General features: G+C 41.6%; 1 protein-coding gene across 1 annotated transcript in view; it reads left to right on the forward strand.

Moving 5' to 3' along the window:
* The window catches only part of igf1ra (insulin-like growth factor 1a receptor), a 72,137-nt gene that overhangs the window by 6,526 nt on the left and 45,764 nt on the right, over positions 1-19,847 (forward strand). Inside the window, exon 2 of the mRNA XM_075469794.1 lies at positions 3,228-3,791. Coding sequence (XP_075325909.1) covers positions 3,228-3,791 — 564 coding nt within the window. The remainder of the gene's footprint in view (positions 1-3,227; positions 3,792-19,847) is intronic.

The raw sequence follows: 19,847 nt of genomic DNA on the forward strand, positions 1-19,847 counted from the left end.
GAAGTGGAGCCCAGAGCTTCTCTTTACCAACAAACAAATTACTCTTTGTATTTGAGTGGCTCCACCCTCCCTCCCTCCCTTCCTCCCTCCCTCCCTTCCTCCCTCTCCCTGGCTGCTGGAGAAGCTGGAAGAAAATTCTCAATGAAACAAAGAAGACATGGAGCTTGATGGCTCACAAGTGGAGCCCAGGGGCATTGGTGTTGATTGGAGAAAGCAAATACTATTTTCTACTGGAGTAATTGTTTCCGTTCTAAAATTGGAGAAGCGAAACAGCCCATCAGGAGCGAATATAGCTCATTCACCCCCTTAAACAATGGGGCTTCTATTTTAGGCGGACTATATGGAACAAAGCACATCAAAATCACTGTTGACATGAAGTGAATTTACTTCGGGAGACATCTTGAGTGCATAGAGATGTTATGGTTTAGCCAAAGAGAAGTCCTAGGTGCCATTTCTATGGTATTTCTTTTGTTAATTACCCATTTTAAGAAAACCAGCCCACTGGTGTAATGTTTGTTTTGGACTACAACAGTTTAGTGCTTTGCTTCAACCACTTATATGATTAGACGGTGTTGTGACAAGGATCAAAGACTAGCCTTGAAAACAGTCAGCCTTATTGGACAGCCGCTGTGGCGGTACCACTGCATCACCGTCCTAAGCCTTTGTAAGAACATAACAAGTTTGACCAAGGAGCTCATATGTCAAGGCGTTTCCTGGACCAATTGTTAAACCTTCTTTTAGACTGTTCAAAAATAATTTGCCACTTGTTTTCTGAAGTATACATGAATTCTCTAATTATACTTTAATAACAATTACAGTCACAATCTTGAAAAGATTCTAAAGTAGCTCACTATCTACCTGTAACATAAAACACTGGATTTCATTTACAGCCAGTTTAAAGTGTAAAATGATTCAAATGTATTGTTAAGTTTTTGTATTTATCTCTGATGCATTTGAATATTGAATGAAGTAAAAGGAAAAGCTGCTACTTTACTGACACATGTCATATCAAAGTCTGTCACCCCACTTTTTCTTTGCATCTTTCTACTGTGTTATCATTGGACCAAGTGTTATTCTTCTAAAGCTCGGCCTGTTGAATCCTGTTTAAAGCCCTTTTCAGACAAGCACTCCTTTCAGTTCAACTGAACGTGAAAGCCTCATGTCTGAATGAGTACCCTGTTCACTGTTGGGTAAGAGTTGTGACGGCAATCTTACCAGATCAGACCCAGTAACGTTTACGTATCACTTTCAACATGGCATGAATCTGGAAACCACGAGCAGTTGCACTACAATGACAGAATGACATACAAATGTTGAATACTACGTAAGGTGGGCAACACAACACCTTAAGAAATGACGCGGTAAATTCTAACAATATCTTTAAGGAAAAGAGACAACAACAATATCACGAGCAAAGAAACAACTCATAGAACACACTGATGTTGGTCCACCATGTTTTACTTCAGTCTGGTTTCCATAAAAGTTTCAATGCTGTGTAAAATGTAAAGATGAATGCAATGTAATTATATCTAATCAAGTCAAAAACATATCAAATGTTTAAATTGAACTAATTGGGTTGGTTCAGTAATATTGATAGGTATATAGAGAACATTTGAGTGGCTGATCCCTTCAGATGTAAAGATGAGGATGCTGCTTTCATCTACTGTACATAATATAATTAAAAGAACGGATAGAAGTCTGTGTACTCAGGACAAGGCAGAAAACCAGACTTGAATACCTGTGATCTTTGGCTCCTCAGGTGGCACTACGTTGAAATCAGACATGACACTGCATGGGCTCAGGGACACTTCTGGAAACCATCGTCAGTGATTGCAGTTTGTCTCAGTTTCCAAATGAGTGATTTGAATATTATGCAAAGAAATCGTATGTAGAAGACCCAGAAAGGCTGTCACTTTCATTCTAGGCCTGAGCTCGTGTTAAGATGGACACAAGTGATGTGGAAAACTGTGGTCTGGCTAAATTAAAATTCTGGAAATCATGCGGGGAGTGACCATCCTCAGTGGTCAACTCAAAAGCCAGGTACCATGATGACATATGGGGGTGAATTAGTGCACTTGGCATGGATGCCATGAAAACTTAACTATAGGCTACTTAGCTCTTTTTTAAAAAATTAGGATTTAAATGATTTACAAGTCAGATGCTTTGACTTACATTTTACAGGGTATCTCTTTTTGCTGAATAGTATTGTATGTATTGTGTATGTGTTGCAAATGTTGTACATCACACTTGTATGAGTGAATGACAGAAACGGACTATATCAGCCTCAGAAAGCAAGCAAAGTTATGTGGCCTATTTGTATTGCTATTGTTATATATTTTTTTCATTGTTGTTGGCATGGAGTTTGTCAATTATTTGTTTGCTTCTAAATCCAAACTTGTATTCATCTTCTTGCCCGCTTAGAGGTTTTAATGTGTGAGGATGTCATAGCCTGGCACATTTGAGAAACTACCAAAACTAGCAGACAAAACAAGACCTGTTTCAACTGGGATTTACTTTACAAGGATCTACTTTTTGTATGTCTGAAAGTTGAACATTATCACTTGATTTTCTGGGAGAGGTGATTAACATCGACAATAAATGGTGTCTTTGTTGTTCAGGTTTGTTTGAATGTGAGTATGTTGTCAGCCGACGCTCCCGGCACTGTGGTTTCAAGTGTTGTTTTCCAAGCTCAGAGAAATGGCTCACCAACAGGCTGAGGTTATTTGAGGTGACAAGCAAAACACTTTACAGAGAAACGCAGGGTTTGCATGCAGGGTTTGCATCTGATTTGTTACAGAAGGAGTGCCAACATATTAACCTATGCCTATCGGTGTGAAACCATAAAAACATTTCTTCAACCCGATGATGGTTTCTACTTTGTCACAGTTAAAAATACCTTCCTGAGAGAACACTGAGCACAAATCAACTCCTTTTAAATGTAGTAGGATCTTGGTGTCCTAATGTTGCAAACAGTCTTCCACGGCTCTGTAATGCATTCTGCCAGGCTCACCATCTTGACTAACAGGATTAAATGCTTCAAGGAGATTATTGTAATTAAAATTTTTGGCAAATGTAATCTACATCTGAATGTGGCCAAACACCTGTACTACCTTTACAAATGTAAAGTAGAAAATAAAAAAGGACAAAATCTGCAACACTCTACCATTAATGTTGTCTTGCTTTACCCACTTATTGGCCTACATATGTCATCTTTCTGTGTCTTCCAGTCTGTAGCCCGAGTATCGACATCCGAAATGACATAAGTGAATTCAAGCGGCTCGAGAACTGCACGGTGGTGGAAGGCTACCTGCAGATCCTCCTGATCAACGACAAGACCAGCAACATCCACCAGGAGGTCTTCCGTTCCCTCAGCTTCCCTAAGCTGACCGTCATCACCGACTACCTGCTTCTTTTTCGTGTCTCGGGCCTGGATAGCCTCAGCATGCTCTTCCCCAACCTGAGTGTCATCCGTGGGCGCAATCTCTTCTACAACTACGCCTTGGTGATCTATGAGATGACCAGCCTAAAGGACATTGGTCTGTACAACCTGAGGAACATCACCCGTGGAGCCATGCGGATTGAAAAAAACCCAGAGCTCTGCTACTTAGACTCGGTGGACTGGTCACTGATTATGGCTGCTGAGTTCAATAATGTTATCAATGGGAACAAGAAGGCAAAGGAGTGTGACAATGTCTGCCCTGGCATCATGGAAGATAACCCGCTTTGTCAGAGGACGTCCTTCAATGACAACAATGACTACCGCTGCTGGACCTCCAACCAGTGCCAGAAAGGTAACTTGATTTCTCTGTTTTATCTCTAAAGCTGACCACCTCAGGTGAAGAATCAAGTGTAATTGTGACATGGTCTGTGCACCATTTCAAATGAAAGTAGAGTAAACACAGATGTGACTTTGATCTTGGATGGTGGTTTACAGTCTCACAAACATTCTGTAATTGCGCATATCTTCACCAGCGATCAAGTCCTGAGAATCTTTGCAAGGTTTTTCATTCATTTCCGTCAGGCTGCAGGATTGTCTGTGGTCCAGTGAAAACATTTCCTCTCTGTTCACTACAGAGACCTTGTCTTTAGATCAGGCTATTTATGGAATGAAGGATGGCTGCAATATAGAGCACCAGGTATTAGTGAGACATACTCAGTTGAGGTTAAAGTATCTCTGCCAAGAAATTAGGTAGTCTTCCAGTCTGGACCGTGTCAGCTAAATATTTGCCTGGGGGAGATTTTGCAGTTCATGAAAAGGGGTGTACTGAAGAATATGAAGGGAGGGTCATTCTTGTTATACTTTCGCCCAGCGTTGGGGTCATGCATTTTTTTGAGGAGTTCAGGGGAGTGTCATGTTATTTATAGGCATTTTAGATTCTAAATTCTTTTCAGTCTGCAGGTTTGATGTGTATTTCAGTCCAGTTTTCAATGTGTCTCAATCATTGAGAAAGCTCTAACATTGAGCGTAGCACCTTGTAGAAACTTAATCATATCCTCACTGTTATTTTTTTTAATACTTGATTCATTGTGAGTAGCTTGTGCTTTCAGGTCAGATTTTGGGACAACTAGATCAGCTGTATTTCTTTTGTAAGGCAGACAAAGCTGAGCTGTTAATTTTCTTTTCCTAGAAAAAACATTCTGCTCTCTGGCATAGTCCAACCATTCTTTTTTTAAGTCTACATAAATGTTCTTTCCCGCGTTGCTATTCATGCAGCTATTTTGCAGATATCAAGTTTGAATTGTTTCCTTAGGCTATCGTCACAGTGTTTCTGGCATTTTTTTTTTACCTCAGGGTCTTACAGTGTAGATTCTTCAAATACAAAAGAGCCCATTGAGTTTTTATCAGAGTTTCAGATTCCTTCACAGACTGCACTTAAAAATAACATCCGCTGGGAAATCAGCTGTAGGTTAATCATAAAGCTACAGAATAGGTTATTGACACAGTGCCAGGACTCAGATTCGAGATCTAATTGGCTTATGTGTAGAAATGTTATTGAGAAAACAGTTGCTGGCAATGACTATACACATGGTTGACAGTTTAAAGGAAATTCCTGAACCCATTACCTCTACCATATAGCTTTGACTACTCTTTGTGGGGTCATTTTGATGTTATGATTATTGAGTGCTCCATGGGGAAGCCTGACAACAATTCATCACCGATTTATTTTATGGCTCTCATCCTTTTACGACACATTTCCATACTTGTTGGACAATGTATTTTTTAAGAACGGTGTTCAGCCTTTTCTGTAGAGTACCACAAACCTGTAGAATCATTGCTGATGCATAATCAAGCTGATCTGGAGGCCCACTATATCACTGACTCTTTATGTTGGTTTTTAATTTTAATTTGTCACCGGGTATCAGGATATAAATTTCCATCTTTTGCCACTCTGTTGTGCCACAATTTGTGGCATTGAGAGCCCTCTGTGGAGGCAAAGCAGAAATGTTGTACCGTGGCATGGAGACGCACACGTATTATTGTGGCAACAATGTTGAGGTTGACTTGTAATCTATGCCATTTTCTTTGTTCTCTCATTTTTCTTCATAAAAGTAATGCTGTGAACATGTTCCTCCTATGCCCTCCCTCTCCCTCAGATTCACAAACACCCCCCTTAACTTGGTGGGAACCTGCAGAACAAATAGTGGAAATTGAAAATACGTCTTTTCCCCCCCTTGACCACGTCTGTCTCTGTAGAGTAGCATTGATGTTTATTGTTTGTCTTTGTTTATTCTTGGATGCAGTGACCTGCTGGTGTTTCCTGCATGTTAGGAATTGCATAATCCATACACAACTGACGATATAGATGAAAAATGTTGTGGGGTTATTTGAATCCCTTTTGTTAAAAGGTTTTCAGAACAACATTTTCCTGAATGTTTCCAGAACGATACACTGTGAAAGGTGCAGGCTTACGATTGTTTAGTCACGTCTGTTCCTCCCACAGTAGATGCTTTGTGGTGTTTTGTGGTGAAACTGTCTGTTGCTCTCACACAGCATACTTAAGAAGTAGAGCAGGAGTATTGTTGAGACCAGTCTGCCTCTTTCAGAGCCCCAGATCGAGGTCAAGATAAATGCATTCATCTGGAGGGTTTTGGGGTCTCAAGGCTGCAGATAAAGGCTTCAGAGAGCTACATAGTTTTTTAAAAAGTAAAATAGGAGTTACTCAAACAATATGAAGAGAGAATGAAGCTAGAGAAGACTGGTGATGCATTTTAGTATCCCAGGCTTTATGCCCATCTTTGTTTTTTTTTTCTTCTTCTTCTTGATATGTCTGCTTCTCTCTTTCCTGCTTAAGATTCCTTCTCTCGTCTCCCCACCCCTTTGCATAATTGCCTTGTTTTTGTCCAGTACAGATGTTCCTTCAAGGGCATGCAGTGGTTTTTTTAGTCAATACAGCCTGGTCTTCTCTTTAATTACACTACATGAGGGAGAGTGCTGTCTGCTAGATCAGAGCTTTAGCCTCTGGGCCCCTTGAAGTGCTTTACAGAAACACCCCCCCCCCACCCCCCAAAAAAAAAAACTACTTCTTTCCACATGTTTGTCCAGTGTTCAGACAAATATGTTCAGACCGGTTCTTATTACAGCTTGGGCTCTATTAAGTTTTCTCAGACAGCATTGGTAATTGTAATCTGAGGATGAACAGATAATGCCAGGTTACTTGCAACTGGATTGAAGTGAGTGCGAGCGACAGTCTAGGGAAGTGGAGATTGGAGCAGAGTTTCTGGGTGCTTTTAGTGGCAGGCCGTAATGCGCAGAGAGGCCCTTACTGATGAGCCGTACACAAGAGGAGGGGCACTGAGGGGAAATGTTAGACAAATGTCAAATACACTGGCTCAACAGCAATCTCTCAGTGAAGGGCGCTCTGTGTTGAAAAAACCTGTCTCTCCTCTTGTTTCTTCTTCTCCTCCTCCTTTAACACCCCCCATGCTTCTTCATGCACCCTCCCTGCCCTTCCTGCTGTAGCTTTTCCCTTTTCCCACATGCTGTCTGTTAATTTCTTCCTCACTGGCATTCTCCACTTCATTTAGCCTCATCTCTGATTCTGCCTGTCAGTTGTTCTGCTGGTGTTTCTTTCACTATTTTCACCTCACTCGTTTCTGCAGGGCTTATCAGGGGCTGTTAACAGCCCGGCTGTCAGACATCTCAACTGTTTACTTGTTCGGAGACATTCTCTCACTCTCACAATAGTCTCAAGCAACCAGCTTGTTTGGCCAGACTCAGGATCCTTTGACATTACATGATGTTTGCTTTGAGTCGGGAGGGCTGGCAGTGGGAGGGGTGTCCCGTGACTAAAATGTGTCCAGACTGGGTCACATAACCTCCTCAGGTCTATGTTTGCTGCAGATGGCTTACCCTCTGCTGCTGAACCTGAGCCAAAAGCAGATAGACTAAAGCCTGTTGGAATCAGGCAGATGAGCAGAAAGTGTGCTGCTGTATACATGCCCTGTCTCGGCTCAGGTTAATCTCCATAGCTGCACAAGGAGGCTAACATTCCCTTACTCTCAAGTTGTCTCAGAGCTAAAATGTTCTTCTATATGCTATCAAATATTAACTGACGGTATGCTGAGACTCACTGGCACTCAAGGCTAGTTTCTCAACCCATGCTACCTTGCCCTGCCTGAATCAAAGAATCACAACATATGATTTTATTAAAGATATTGATTGATGTTTTGAGCCTGACTGTGTGTAATTCAGATTTTTTTCTTTCTTTAAAAAAACACAAACTGAAACTGCCATTGGTTTCTAAACAAGCCAAAAACAAATGAAACTGGGCCGACCATCGCTGGGTGTCACTTTTAGGTCCTTGAGGTAAGATGAAAATTTAACATAGACCAGAGACCTGCTCTCCAGTTATGCTACGGACAGTCTTTGCTCTAAACTGATACTCAACAGGAAACTCGGCAGAACTAAAGCAGTTTGGAGCCCTGACAGCTGGAAGAGCTTTTGCACCAGCGAGGCTTTTTTTTGTTTGTTTCTTTTGACAATATGTTTACTTCTGCTTTGCCAAAGATGTATTTGGTACATCTGGTCTGTATACTCTGACCTGAGGCCATTTCAGGTCAGACTACTCAGACTATTGTTTTTTTTTTTTTCCAAACAATGCAACATAATTATAACCAAGTTCTGAAAAGCAGAAGATCAGAAAGATAATCTATTAATAAACAATACCACTGATGGTATACTTTAGTTGTCTTATTGTAACCAATAATCTTAAAAAAAAAGTAAATGTGCCCTTCTGGGACATAAGTATTCAAACATTCACATATTTAGACGCAGGTCACATTTACATTTGGTATTCAGGGCTTCATTCAGAGGGACCCTTGACAGTGATGTATGGAGCCACAGTATGCATGCAATATGTTCCAGTTGCACAAGACTTGACAACACATCATCTAAAAGTATAACAGTATAATAATAAAGTGTTGATGAAGTTGGAGTTTTCTAACAACATGTCGTGTTGCCATAAAACATCATATTGGCATGTCATGCATGCTGCGGTTATATACAACATCCGCTGAAATGGGGTCCGCTGAAAATATATTGCTTTTCTTCTGGTTTAAGTTTATTAATCACTTTGTGTCTTAAAGAGCTGATGTGAAACCGTCAGACTACTGTGCATGCTAACCAACTGTTAAATTATTTGTTTCTTTATTTGAAATTTTAGTTTGGTTATTTTTCTGACTCTCAATGCTAATATGATGACAAATAATGATTTTAACGCAGATTTCAATTTTCCTGTTATTGAGATTAATTCGACAGATTGCACTGCGAAAAATAATGCTCACTTTGTTCTTGCTGAGGGTTAGATCTACACTTTATATGTATGGCATGTTTGTTAATTTACATAAAATGACTCTGCGCCTTTAAGTATATATGGTAGAAATTCTTGCCGGCTTAGTCATTGCACTTGTGAGGGGATAAAGAGGGGGAAATACAAAATGCAGGCTGTATGTGTGGACCAAGTGTACAAGGCCATACAGAGACTGCTTGTGTCTTACTTGCAATTAGAATAAGTTAAACAAATCAATGTGTGGGCTATTCTGTGTTTGTCTGGCGTTGTTGTCTGCCACGGTGGGCCGAGTTCACAGATACTGTTTGAGGAAGCTTTTAAATATTTAATGGAATTTCTGGAGCTTGTCAGCGTCTTGCGGTTACAGGGACAGGAAACAGAAAAAAAGCTCACATTCCAGTCTTGGTAGTCCTGTGCTTTCCTGGGGGCACATTCAGTCCCATGACTCAGTGCCCATACATCCGCTGTTCTCAATGGGCATGAACTACTCCCCTGCGCTTTGCTCCATTTTGTACAAAGCCTTGGCAGTAAGCCAGTGTTGGTGCCGAAGAGATGATACTCATGTTGATCAAATTCATTCCTTCCTGCCCCCCTTAACCAGACAAACAATGGAATGATCACTATTGTGTTTTATCCATGGGCAGGGTTCATGTTGCCTTCTGTTTGCTGGATCAGCACAGCTTCCTGGGAAAAGAGAGGGTGGGCATGTGCATCATTACTGCCAGGAATCTTTATACTTATGTGTGTATACAACACAGTCATCATGTTCAGTAAACTTTGGCTCTGTGTGCACTTACCGTGCGTGTACAGGCATGTGCATGTATGTTACTGTTAATTCCTATAATAAACAGGTGCTATTGTTAAGTCCTGTTAAGACCTTGGTGTAACTGGAATAGATACACTGGCTTTATGTTCTGCGATGAAAGGCATAGCGTCTTTTATAGATGCTTAGACTGTTAGACTGTTTTTCCTTTTGCATATCAAATATTTTCAAGGGTATCTGGGTTCGTTGGCCTTTCGACAGCCAACCTACTGACTTTTTGGTGGTTTAAAACCAAGAACCATTCATTTTGGCAGCTGGGGGGTGGGATTATTGTGACTAAAAAGACAAAATACAGAAAGGGATACGAAAGAAAAAAATCCTCTTTGCTGTCTAACAGAAAATTGAACAAATAAAAGCACAGCTTTAATGTAGTTCTTTTTATGCTGGTCTTAAAAATCCTGCTAACATTTGACTCTTGAGTGCAATGGGAAAGCTTTTAAGCAGCATTTAGTCCTGCATCTTCAAAACACTCTTTAGTAGTCATGGCTATTTATTGACTCCTGCTCAAATTGGCATTGTTGGGAACACACAACCAAGGTGCACATGCAAATTTTCAATGTGAGTTCCTCACTACGGGATGCAAAAATGGGCACGGCTGAACTTTTCTTTACAGAAACGCATGTTTACTAACCATCGGATCCCTCATGGAGGCTCTAAAACCCACAGCAGCAGCTCACAGACACAAAACTGATTGATTTTTGCCTCTCGTTTGACTGACCATCTTGCAAAACAGCTCACTCACAGTTTGGCTGTTTGGGGTTAACGCCCATGGTCCAGCCTGAAATAATAAACCAGTCCAATTGCCTGAGAAAGCCTCACAGCCTCCAAGATGCAGTGTAATGTCACCCCCTCATGTTGTTGTAGCTTACAAGCTTGTCCACTGGAAGGAGTGATACTTACAGGACTCACTCTAAGTACAAGAATTAACTCCAGCACAAGTGTTTGTTGTTTACCTTCAGCACACTGAGGGTAAACATGCTACTTCTGGCAGTGGGAATTGGATTTATTGGTTGGTTTTAATGAGTGTACCTACATTTTAAAAGACTGATGTGATGTATTGGTGTTAAATCCAAGCAGCGCTACCAAGCTTGTGAGGTCACATCACCTGTCAGTATTTTCAGTGGAGTGAAACAAACTAAAACGATTGTTGGAACAGGTGTATACAATGAGCTGGCTCTATAGTGGCTCTCTATGGTACCTGAAATGATTAAAAAGGGGAAGGACAAGTATTACTTCATAGTGTGTGCTTGTATCGGTTGAGCAAAGTTTCAGGAATCTCGCAGCTCAAAAGCAGATCTTTCTGTACTTGTACCACTCTTGTACTTGCTTACGGTTATTTAAAGTACGTACATATTTACATACATTTACAATGTTTGTTGAAGACAAGCAATATGCCAGGGCTAATTGTGTCTTAGAGATATGCGAGTCGCATGTGCAAACAAAAGGCTCTCATAAATCTTGAGCAGAAAATGACTATTTTGGAAGTCAGACTTCCAGATCACACTGTCACATGCTTATACCTCTTAAAATGGTGTGTCTTGCTGTGTAGCAAGAAAGGCTAAACAGTAAGATGTACATCCCACACTGTTTATAATTCACAAGATAGTTAATACATTAATCCCAACAGTGAATTTGTACCAGAGAGTTTTATATCAGAATTAATTGTTTTTCGATTTATTTACACATCAAAGATCTGAAAGCACATTTCTTACAACCTGCACTCATCTCATCCCAATCTCTGCACCCTCCCTGCCTTCTTCTCCTCCTCATTCCTGGCTTTTGCTGCGATTCTCCCATCCAGGTCACTTTCATAAATGTCATTCTTGGATCGGTTGGCAGCTGATCTTAGTACTTTTGCCCACAACAGAGACCCTCATGCGGAGCACTCAGAACCTTGGCCCCCCTTAAAGTAAGAGGAAAACTCAGTTTGGTTACAAATAGTTTTTCTGCTCAATTGGTTTTATTGGTTGCCTTTGGACTTTTGAGATGCCTGGGGTGGAATTCTTTTCACCTCACACTTTAATGTGTTTTGACTTTCTTGCAAAGGCAAAATTGTAAAATTATTCAATTTTCCTCAGTGTGATGAAAAGCCACAGGCCTGTGTTGACTGCTGTTACTAACTTTCAATGTCAACAACAGTCTTTCTTGGTTAAAAAAAAAAGTAACTTTTGAGTTTGCAGAGTTGTGCAAAGTCATGATGACATGATTATACAGTGTGTTATTATCCATGGATGAACAGTGGAGCTTATTGTCCGTTGATGGTCTGCCATGCGAGTTTATCTGACTCGTGTCCTCTTTGCCCCAAATTTCTTTTCTCAAAGCACTGACAGATCAACTTCTTTTTGAGATTTCCTCTCACCAAAAATAGGACGTGTGTGTCTTGCTACCAGCCTCCAGAGAGACTGACACACTTGCATTTGCATCCAAACACACTGACACTCACTCAGACATATGCTCTCTTCTCTCACAAGCCATCCCTGTTGACAAATTTTCCTCATCTTGTGCCCAGGTTGCATGTGTCCACTGTGACTGTGCCTGCTGTGTGTGAATGAATGCCTGCGTAAGCATTAGCTCAGTGTGTAATGTGTTTCCAGCCTGTCTGATGCCTGTTTGAGCCACCCAGTGCCTCTGGTGATAGGCTGCCTGCTGCCTTCTGGCTGTGCAGAGCGGAAGCTGTGACTCATCCTTCACCCTTGCCTCTCATTCATGAATCTTCTCAAATACTATAACTTCCGTGCAACCTCCCTCCAACCCCACTCCAGCTCTGTGGTGGTTTTCCCTCAGTCCTGATTTGCATGGCAGGAAGGATGAGGCCTATCGCCACCTCTTGTGATGCCTCTCAGAGAGGTGAGAAAGATGAGTGCCCTCATCTGCTTCCTGTGTTTGCCCTTGGTGCCTGAGCTGTGCCTCTGCCTGCCTGCCTGTCCCAACTCTATTCCTCCACATAGCTCAGGTCAGAACAGCCATTTACTCACAGCTTGGCTGACTTGGCAGTGACTCCTGGGAGATAATGTGCCATGCCTGCAAGTAAGCTCTCAGGGCATGGGTTAATTCCACAGCGGAAAAAAGAAATCTCCTGCTGACAAATCTCTCCTGTAGAGGTGAGGATGTACACTGGTATGCTGAATAGAGAGGGGAAAGTATCCCGCTTTGCCAGAATAGTTAGTCAGGTTTGCTGAGGTCACAGCAACACTGCTCTTCTATTTTCTCCCAGTTATGTATGTGGTAAAGGGCTTCTGAGCTGCTCCCTCTACCTATCCCTACACACTTGTCTGAAAAGTGTTTTTTTTTTTTTTTATATATATAAAAACAGCCCAATTCAAATGGTCATGTGTAGATATATATTACATATTTTATTGCTTTGTGACCTAGTGGTTTTGGTTCGGTACTAAACAATGCAGCCAGCTCCCATAAAGTTTACAGTTATATCATACATAAAAAGTAGAACAATTATTGTTGAAAGAGTGAGTAACTGTTATTGTATCCTGCAGCTGCTTTTCTAAGGATGAATCATGATTCTGATGGTGGTGTTTGTGCATGCTTTTGTGTGCATACCATCTATAAAAGAGGTCTTAAGCAGGCTTCAACGTGCCTGAGGTGCTGTGCTGTCTGTTTTTCTTTGGAGCATGTGCTCAATGACAAGATGAAAGGGCATCATAAAATTACAAAGGAAGATCATGAATTACAAAGCCTGATGAAATGCCTGTGACAACCACACACTTCCGCTCAAACATTTTCTTTCATTTCCTTTTATGCCAGAATGAGGACCTGCATTATGTTTGCTCCGAGCAAAGTTTGGATCACTTTACAAACTGTCCTCCAGGTTACTTTCAGTGTCAACATCTCATATGCATAAAGGTAGAATTGGCAGCATTTTCCAAGCGAAACAGTCTATAGACTCGTAAAGTAATCCCTCTCTGTCATCATTCATGACTCACTGTAATTATGTGGAAGTGTATTGATGTTGCAGAGATCCTGTAGTCTGCTTCTATGACAACATTATTGCACAATCCATTATCTTTTTTTAAAATCAAAACTTTCCATTTTTAGCAAAAAGGTTACATCTTAAAGATTGTTTTTACTTAAAGGTGGGGTCTGTGATGTTTTCTGGAGCATTTTTTTATCATATTGTCTGAAAACCTCCTCACGGCCCCATTGCACCCACTAAAATAGAATGTTTGGAAAAAAAACTAAATCTTTTAGTCCAGTGTAGAGGGTGTAGCAAGAGGAAAAATCTGACCAATAGAAGTAATGATGAGAGTTACTTCTATTGGATTCTGACATGCCCATCAACCGTCAGCCCCCCTCACCCCTCCCCCCTGCGCGTTCACAGACTCGTGAGTTTTTTTTTTTTCTTTGTTGTTAGCTAGTAATAGACGTGAGCACTCTCGCCTCATCTTGTGTCGCGAGCACTCGTGAGGTCTCGTCTAGTTTCGTTCTCGATCTCGGGAACATCCGAACACCTCGACTGACAGCATGCGCGTTCATGTGTTTTGAAGGCGTGGTTTCGAGGGGTGGGCTGAAGGGAGAGGCAAGGTTGTGTATTTTCAAAAATATAGCTTGCAGGAACCGTTTTTCCAAGATCTCAGACCCCACCTTTAACAAAGGACATATGGACGGGAAGGTGAAATGAGTGGCCATTTGAAAGGTTTATCCCAGATGGTGACAATCTGAGAGTCAGACTTCATCAACAACCATGATAACAAAGGTCTTTGGTAAAATTGAATAGAATATGTGAGGGGTTAGATCTAAATCAACTATTTTTGTCGCCTTAACCCAACAAAGCACTGACAGAAGACATAAAGCATAAAACAAAACTAAAACAACAGCAGTTTTGTGGGCAAAGAGTTGTCCGATTGTTTCTCTGATTCACTGCTTCTGTCTTTGTTACAATGATGAGTTTGCAAACAGTATTAAACACTTATGATTTATTGTACCTTTCATATCATTTGTCTGCTTTCTGTCTGTGACTACAGAATGACCTTGACCCTCTTTGGTGCCTCCTTGTTGTCTCCTTATCTTGTTTGGGTGGGATCCCCAGGGCCAGTGCAGCTGTCAGCACGCACCCTAATGGCCACAGGTGGCTGGCTGTCCTCTGCCTTCTCCAGCCCTCATGGCATGGCTCTCTTGGCAGGCCAGCAGCTTCTTGGCTGTTCGCCTTAATGGGCCACTCAAACACAGTAATCACCAGTTGGTGCTTTGTTAACTTCGGGGTCGCCCAGGATGAATTATGCCTCTCAAGTTTGATATGTGGCTCCTCCTGTAGAGAAACCCAGCAGCGTGTGAAGTGATGATCAGAATTCCGTGTAAGTCTTGTTCTCGTAGACGTGGACGTAAATACAGTTTCACTCTTGACAGCTCTCGTGGCGATGACATGTCGCTGGGTCAGTGCTCAGTGTCTCGTGATTGGCCACAGTGGAGCACAGTGACGGGGGTTGAATACGGAGAAACTGTACAGCTGTATTGCACCATGCAGCAGTCAGACAGCAGCTTGTTACTGTGTCAGATAAATATAGAGGTCTCTGGAGCTCCACACTGCAGCTCAATCTCTGCTTGCTGCTTGAGGGGAGGGGAAGGCCGGGTCACCTGGGAGCTGCCACTGTCCTCATTCATCCTCACCAAATTGGCTTTAGATTTGCAGGGCATTAAAGATTTTTGTGACTCTGATGTGGCAGATGGGGTAAGGTAAGGTGACCGGACAGTTCTGTCACTGTTCCCTGACCCTACTGGCCCGCCTGTGTGACGACAGAGTGCTGACCCATTAAAAGATCAGCAGAGGGATTTGTCATCTTGGCAAGGGCTGGGATAGACGAGGGATAATGTTAAATTTTTCAAAGGTTTTTCTTTCTTTTTTTCTCTGTAGAGCTGTACGATCCATAAACAAAATCCAATTCACTTCCACTGAATTGGAGTGAAATCTGACAAAGAGATAAGTCATACCTAAACATGAGTAAATGCCCTCAGAGGCAAGTCAGAAAATATTTTTTGTTGAAATAGCTGTCTAACAGTACAAGCTTTTATCAACTTGTACTAAGTTGATCAAATAGCCTACATCATTAGATGAAGTTGGTTCAGTTGTCAGAGGGTGGATTCATTGACACGAGAGCCCAGAAGTTGCTACAGTATTTCTTATCCTCACTGTATGAAAAAGTTAAGTGTGCCTGTGCTGTTGAGTGATCAGCTTGCTTACTGACCCACTGTCTGTACGTGTAGTGTGTGTTTTGATACTGTGCATCATCCTGTGTCAGCCTGCCTCTGCTGATGAAGCAGAGAGGATGTATGAGGAGGTGCATAAGCACTCCTTTCATCTGTTCCGTCCTTTTGTGTCTGATGAGAGCGCAGTTGTTGATAAGCATTCATGATACCTTTGAAGTCCCAGTCTGGACTGGGAACCCCCCATTCTAACGCCAACCCCCCCACCCACCTTCTCCCATTAGTGCATCAATTACAGAAACAAGGCTTGCGGGGCTTGTTTGCACTTGAGTGTGAATCAGGAACCGCTTTCTCTGTGGCTGTCTGATAGTCATGACAGGCCCGAGCCTACAGCCTGCATGTAAACATCGCCCATTGTCATTCATATTTTATTACTCATGCTCCTTCATTTACTCCGGGTAGCCTCTCCTCTATCGCCTACACTTTGCTTGCTTTGGGCTTTTGTTGTGTTACGCCTCGCCTTTTAAGTATAAAACTAAAGGTTTGAAAATGCCATGACTTCAGTGAAAAAACACTGTGAGAAAAAGACGAGTTTACTTTACTTGTGATCTGAGTCACAACATATCTTCGTTGTGAGACACTACCCAGTCCTCTATGGACTATTAACAGTTTTCCAAATCAGACATGTACCTGCTTGTAAGAAGCTTGTTGTTGCATTCCACCTACCTCCCTGCATAATGTGTGGTATTATCATGCACCATTTTTCCTTAACTCCTGCCTTCCCCCTTCCTGTGTGTGGGGTAAAAACACAGATCCTCCTGTTTAGGAAAACCCCCTCGAACTTTTGTCCTCGTTTGACTTGGTGTTTTGTTGTGCTCCTAGGTGCATTACAGATGCAGGTCGAAAACATCCAGCAGGATTAATGTCTTGTTGTGGTTGGTGGGCAAGATGCATAGTCCCATCTAAACACATTTATTTAGTTTAATCTTCATGTAATGATGAGCACCGTTTTCCTTTTCATATATGAAAGTTCTAGGCTACATTAGTGATTGGTTTTCTTTGTTTTTCTTCTGTTGTAGTTTACAATATGTTGTTCCTTCCTTTATGTTTCTGTTTGAGCATAACATCTATGAGTTGTTGCCTTTTCTTCTGGACGTTTCATTCACTGCACAGGGTGTAGTGCTGTGTTTTTCCCTTCTTTGTCTCCTTTTCAGCACAGTAAACCTTTCTGTTTAGAAAAATTTAAAAGTTGAAGTTGGTTGTTTTGAAATATTGACATTACAGATTAGCTCTTAAGATTTTTTTCTGTTTGAGAGCTCACACACAAAAGACCATTTTTTTTCACTATTATTACACAGCCTTTAGTCAACAGCACATTTTTAAGGCACTGAGATTAAATTAAAACGCAAACACAACTCTCAATGTTCAAAGCAAATGTCAAAATCCTCCAAGTATTTAATTGTCAAAATGTGCTTACATTCGACAGTGGAGGGTATTGTTGATTTGTCAGGCCAGTGATCCAACCCCAAACACTATTGGCATCGTGCTAAACAAACGGAAAATTTCCATACCCCATTCTTGTCTATTTGATCTTAAACACATCTTTACTCATTCTGTGCTTAATTTCAAGACTGTCCCGAAACAGGCATCTCATGAGGCACAATGACCATGTAGCATGATGAAAGCTCACTTACAAGTGAATCTAATTTCTTCGACATTTCTTTCACAGTAAGACATACATTTGACCACATTTAAATAATTTTGTTATTTTAGCCCATTCATCTTTTCGCAAATTCCCTGTTGGATCCATATGACTGCATCATACCTCCAGGTGTGTTCATTTCTGTGGAATAAATGCATTCAACTGCAGTATACTCTGATTAGATAAGATAACATTCAAAAAGCAATGGTCTCCTCCCCTGACAACACCATGTGCACGATAGCAATGGCAAGAGAGAGTGTGGCTTATGGGGGTGCAGCAATTTCATTTCATCACTTAGGTGTAAAAAAAAGTCTTTGAAATGCTTGATAAGCAATGAAGAATCCTCAACTCACCTTGAAGTATGGCGATGAAAGTGCTGGGTTCATTGGGAGTGCTTCATTCAGTCCTTATGGGTCGTGGCTGAAAATGTCTTGCTGGCTGATTTGTGTGCTGTCAGCAGCAGGAGTACTCTGACGGTCACAAGTGTGCAGACTGTTTGGATAGATCGTATTGTGTGCCACTGAGCTGGCATGAAAGGTCCATAGATGAAATGGATCTATTGGACTTTGTCCTGCTCTGGGCAGCAGTGGAATTATTTGCATATTGGACCTCTGGATGGCTTCTGGTCATAAAAACAACCCAGCTGCCCACCTTGGCCAGATAAGGGACTGAAGTATCGTGTAGAAACTCAAAGCGTGCTGTTGATTTATTTATTTTTTATTTTTTTATTTTTTTAAAGCCTTTTAAGGCACTACTGTTTAATTAAGGGAAAAGGCTGAAGTGGCTAAGGAAAGGAAAAACTTAAGACCACGAGGGATTGAGTGTGTGACATTTTATGCACTGCTCCTTGAAGCCAATATGACGTTTTTTTTCCAAGTCTTTGAATTTAGTTTAAACTATTTCTTTCTTTACAGCTGTCATGTTTTTTTCTTTTACCCATAGAAAATAACAAATCAATAAGCACAGTACCCAAACAGGCTGAATCTGTGTGTATTTTTGACTACTTTTCTCTCTTTCTTTTAAATCAGTTAAATGAACACATTTTACACTATGCCTTTTCCTTCAAGCCACATCACACACACCACACATTCTTTCAGTGTGATTTTTCAGAAGGAGTTTATGAAGATATCGAAGAGGGTTGTTATTTCTTATCATGCACGTTCATGCTCTCTCCAGTGTGCTCTTTGGGGCTGTCATGGAGACAGACACTTCTGTATTCGGAGCATCACTTAGTGCCTGCGGGTGTCAGAAAAGGCTGCAAACAAGCATGTGTTTAAACTCTTGGCTTCAATGCAGTGGGAGGAAGTGGCCTCTTGGGGCACAGCAAAGAAAAGCAACGCCGTCGCTGCTGCCGCCGCTTAAGTGCAACAACGGAGATGAAGTTCTTGATTTATGGAGTGAGTATGAGCTGGGCGGGTCATGTCCTGTCAGGCGGGCCAGCTACTGGCGGAAGATTAAGGGAGTTTAAGAAAAAGTCCAGAGTAGAAAAGCATTAAGACGAAGAAAGTGAGGCTGAGATTCTCAAATCCCCAACCAGCAGTTCGGATGCATCCACACCGGCATCTATATAAGACAAAGTCAAGATGAAGCATGTTTGTCACCCCCATACCCACCCCCTGCTCTGGTCTATGATCAGACCACATGGTAAGGCCATCACTCAACTAATCGCCAACAGTGGAGGATGCTGAAACACACAAAGAAGAAAAGGAACTGAAAAGTTTTCTCAAACAAAATAAGCAGCCAAAAACTTGTAAAAATCCATCCTTTAGTGAGCTGTATTTATTTCTCCTGTATAAGAGTAGATTGTTTTTGTCAGTAACTTCTTATTTGATTTAAATAATTGTGGAAAAGGACAGTTGTGTGAGCATGACACACAGATGCATGGTGCTGGGAAATGTGCTTGTATGCTACATTATTTCTTTTTTTGCTTTCCTTTAAAATTTTTTCTGTCAACTTACTGACACACCCATTCCAGGAATCTCTGGTGGTTTTACTGACTTTAACTTTCTCATGTAAATACTTAACCTCTGAATGGTCCAAATTAGGCCTGTCGTACTGCAGATTGATTCAGGGTTGTGGCGACCGGCCACTTTGGGGATGGTCTGCAGTGTGGGTTTTTTTCTGCTATAGATGGAGCAGGTCTCGCATGTCTGCCTTTGTGGTGGAGAAGGCTGTGTTTGAATTTGTGTGTTAGGAGGTGGAGGAGGGGGTGGTGGGAGGTGGGAGGTGGGGCCAAAAAAACAACGGCGACTGCTCTCGAGTCCGTCGCCTGTTCCCTGCCTCTTGGCAGTTAACTTGATCAGCAAAGAAAAAAATACATGCTCTGCCTTTACAATGCACGTCTTTGTCTCTGTTCGGCATCAGAACTGTCAACCATTTT

Source organism: Odontesthes bonariensis, chromosome 7 (genome assembly GCF_027942865.1).
Source record: "Odontesthes bonariensis isolate fOdoBon6 chromosome 7, fOdoBon6.hap1, whole genome shotgun sequence".
NCBI classification, from domain to species: Eukaryota; Metazoa; Chordata; class Actinopteri; order Atheriniformes; family Atherinopsidae; genus Odontesthes; species Odontesthes bonariensis.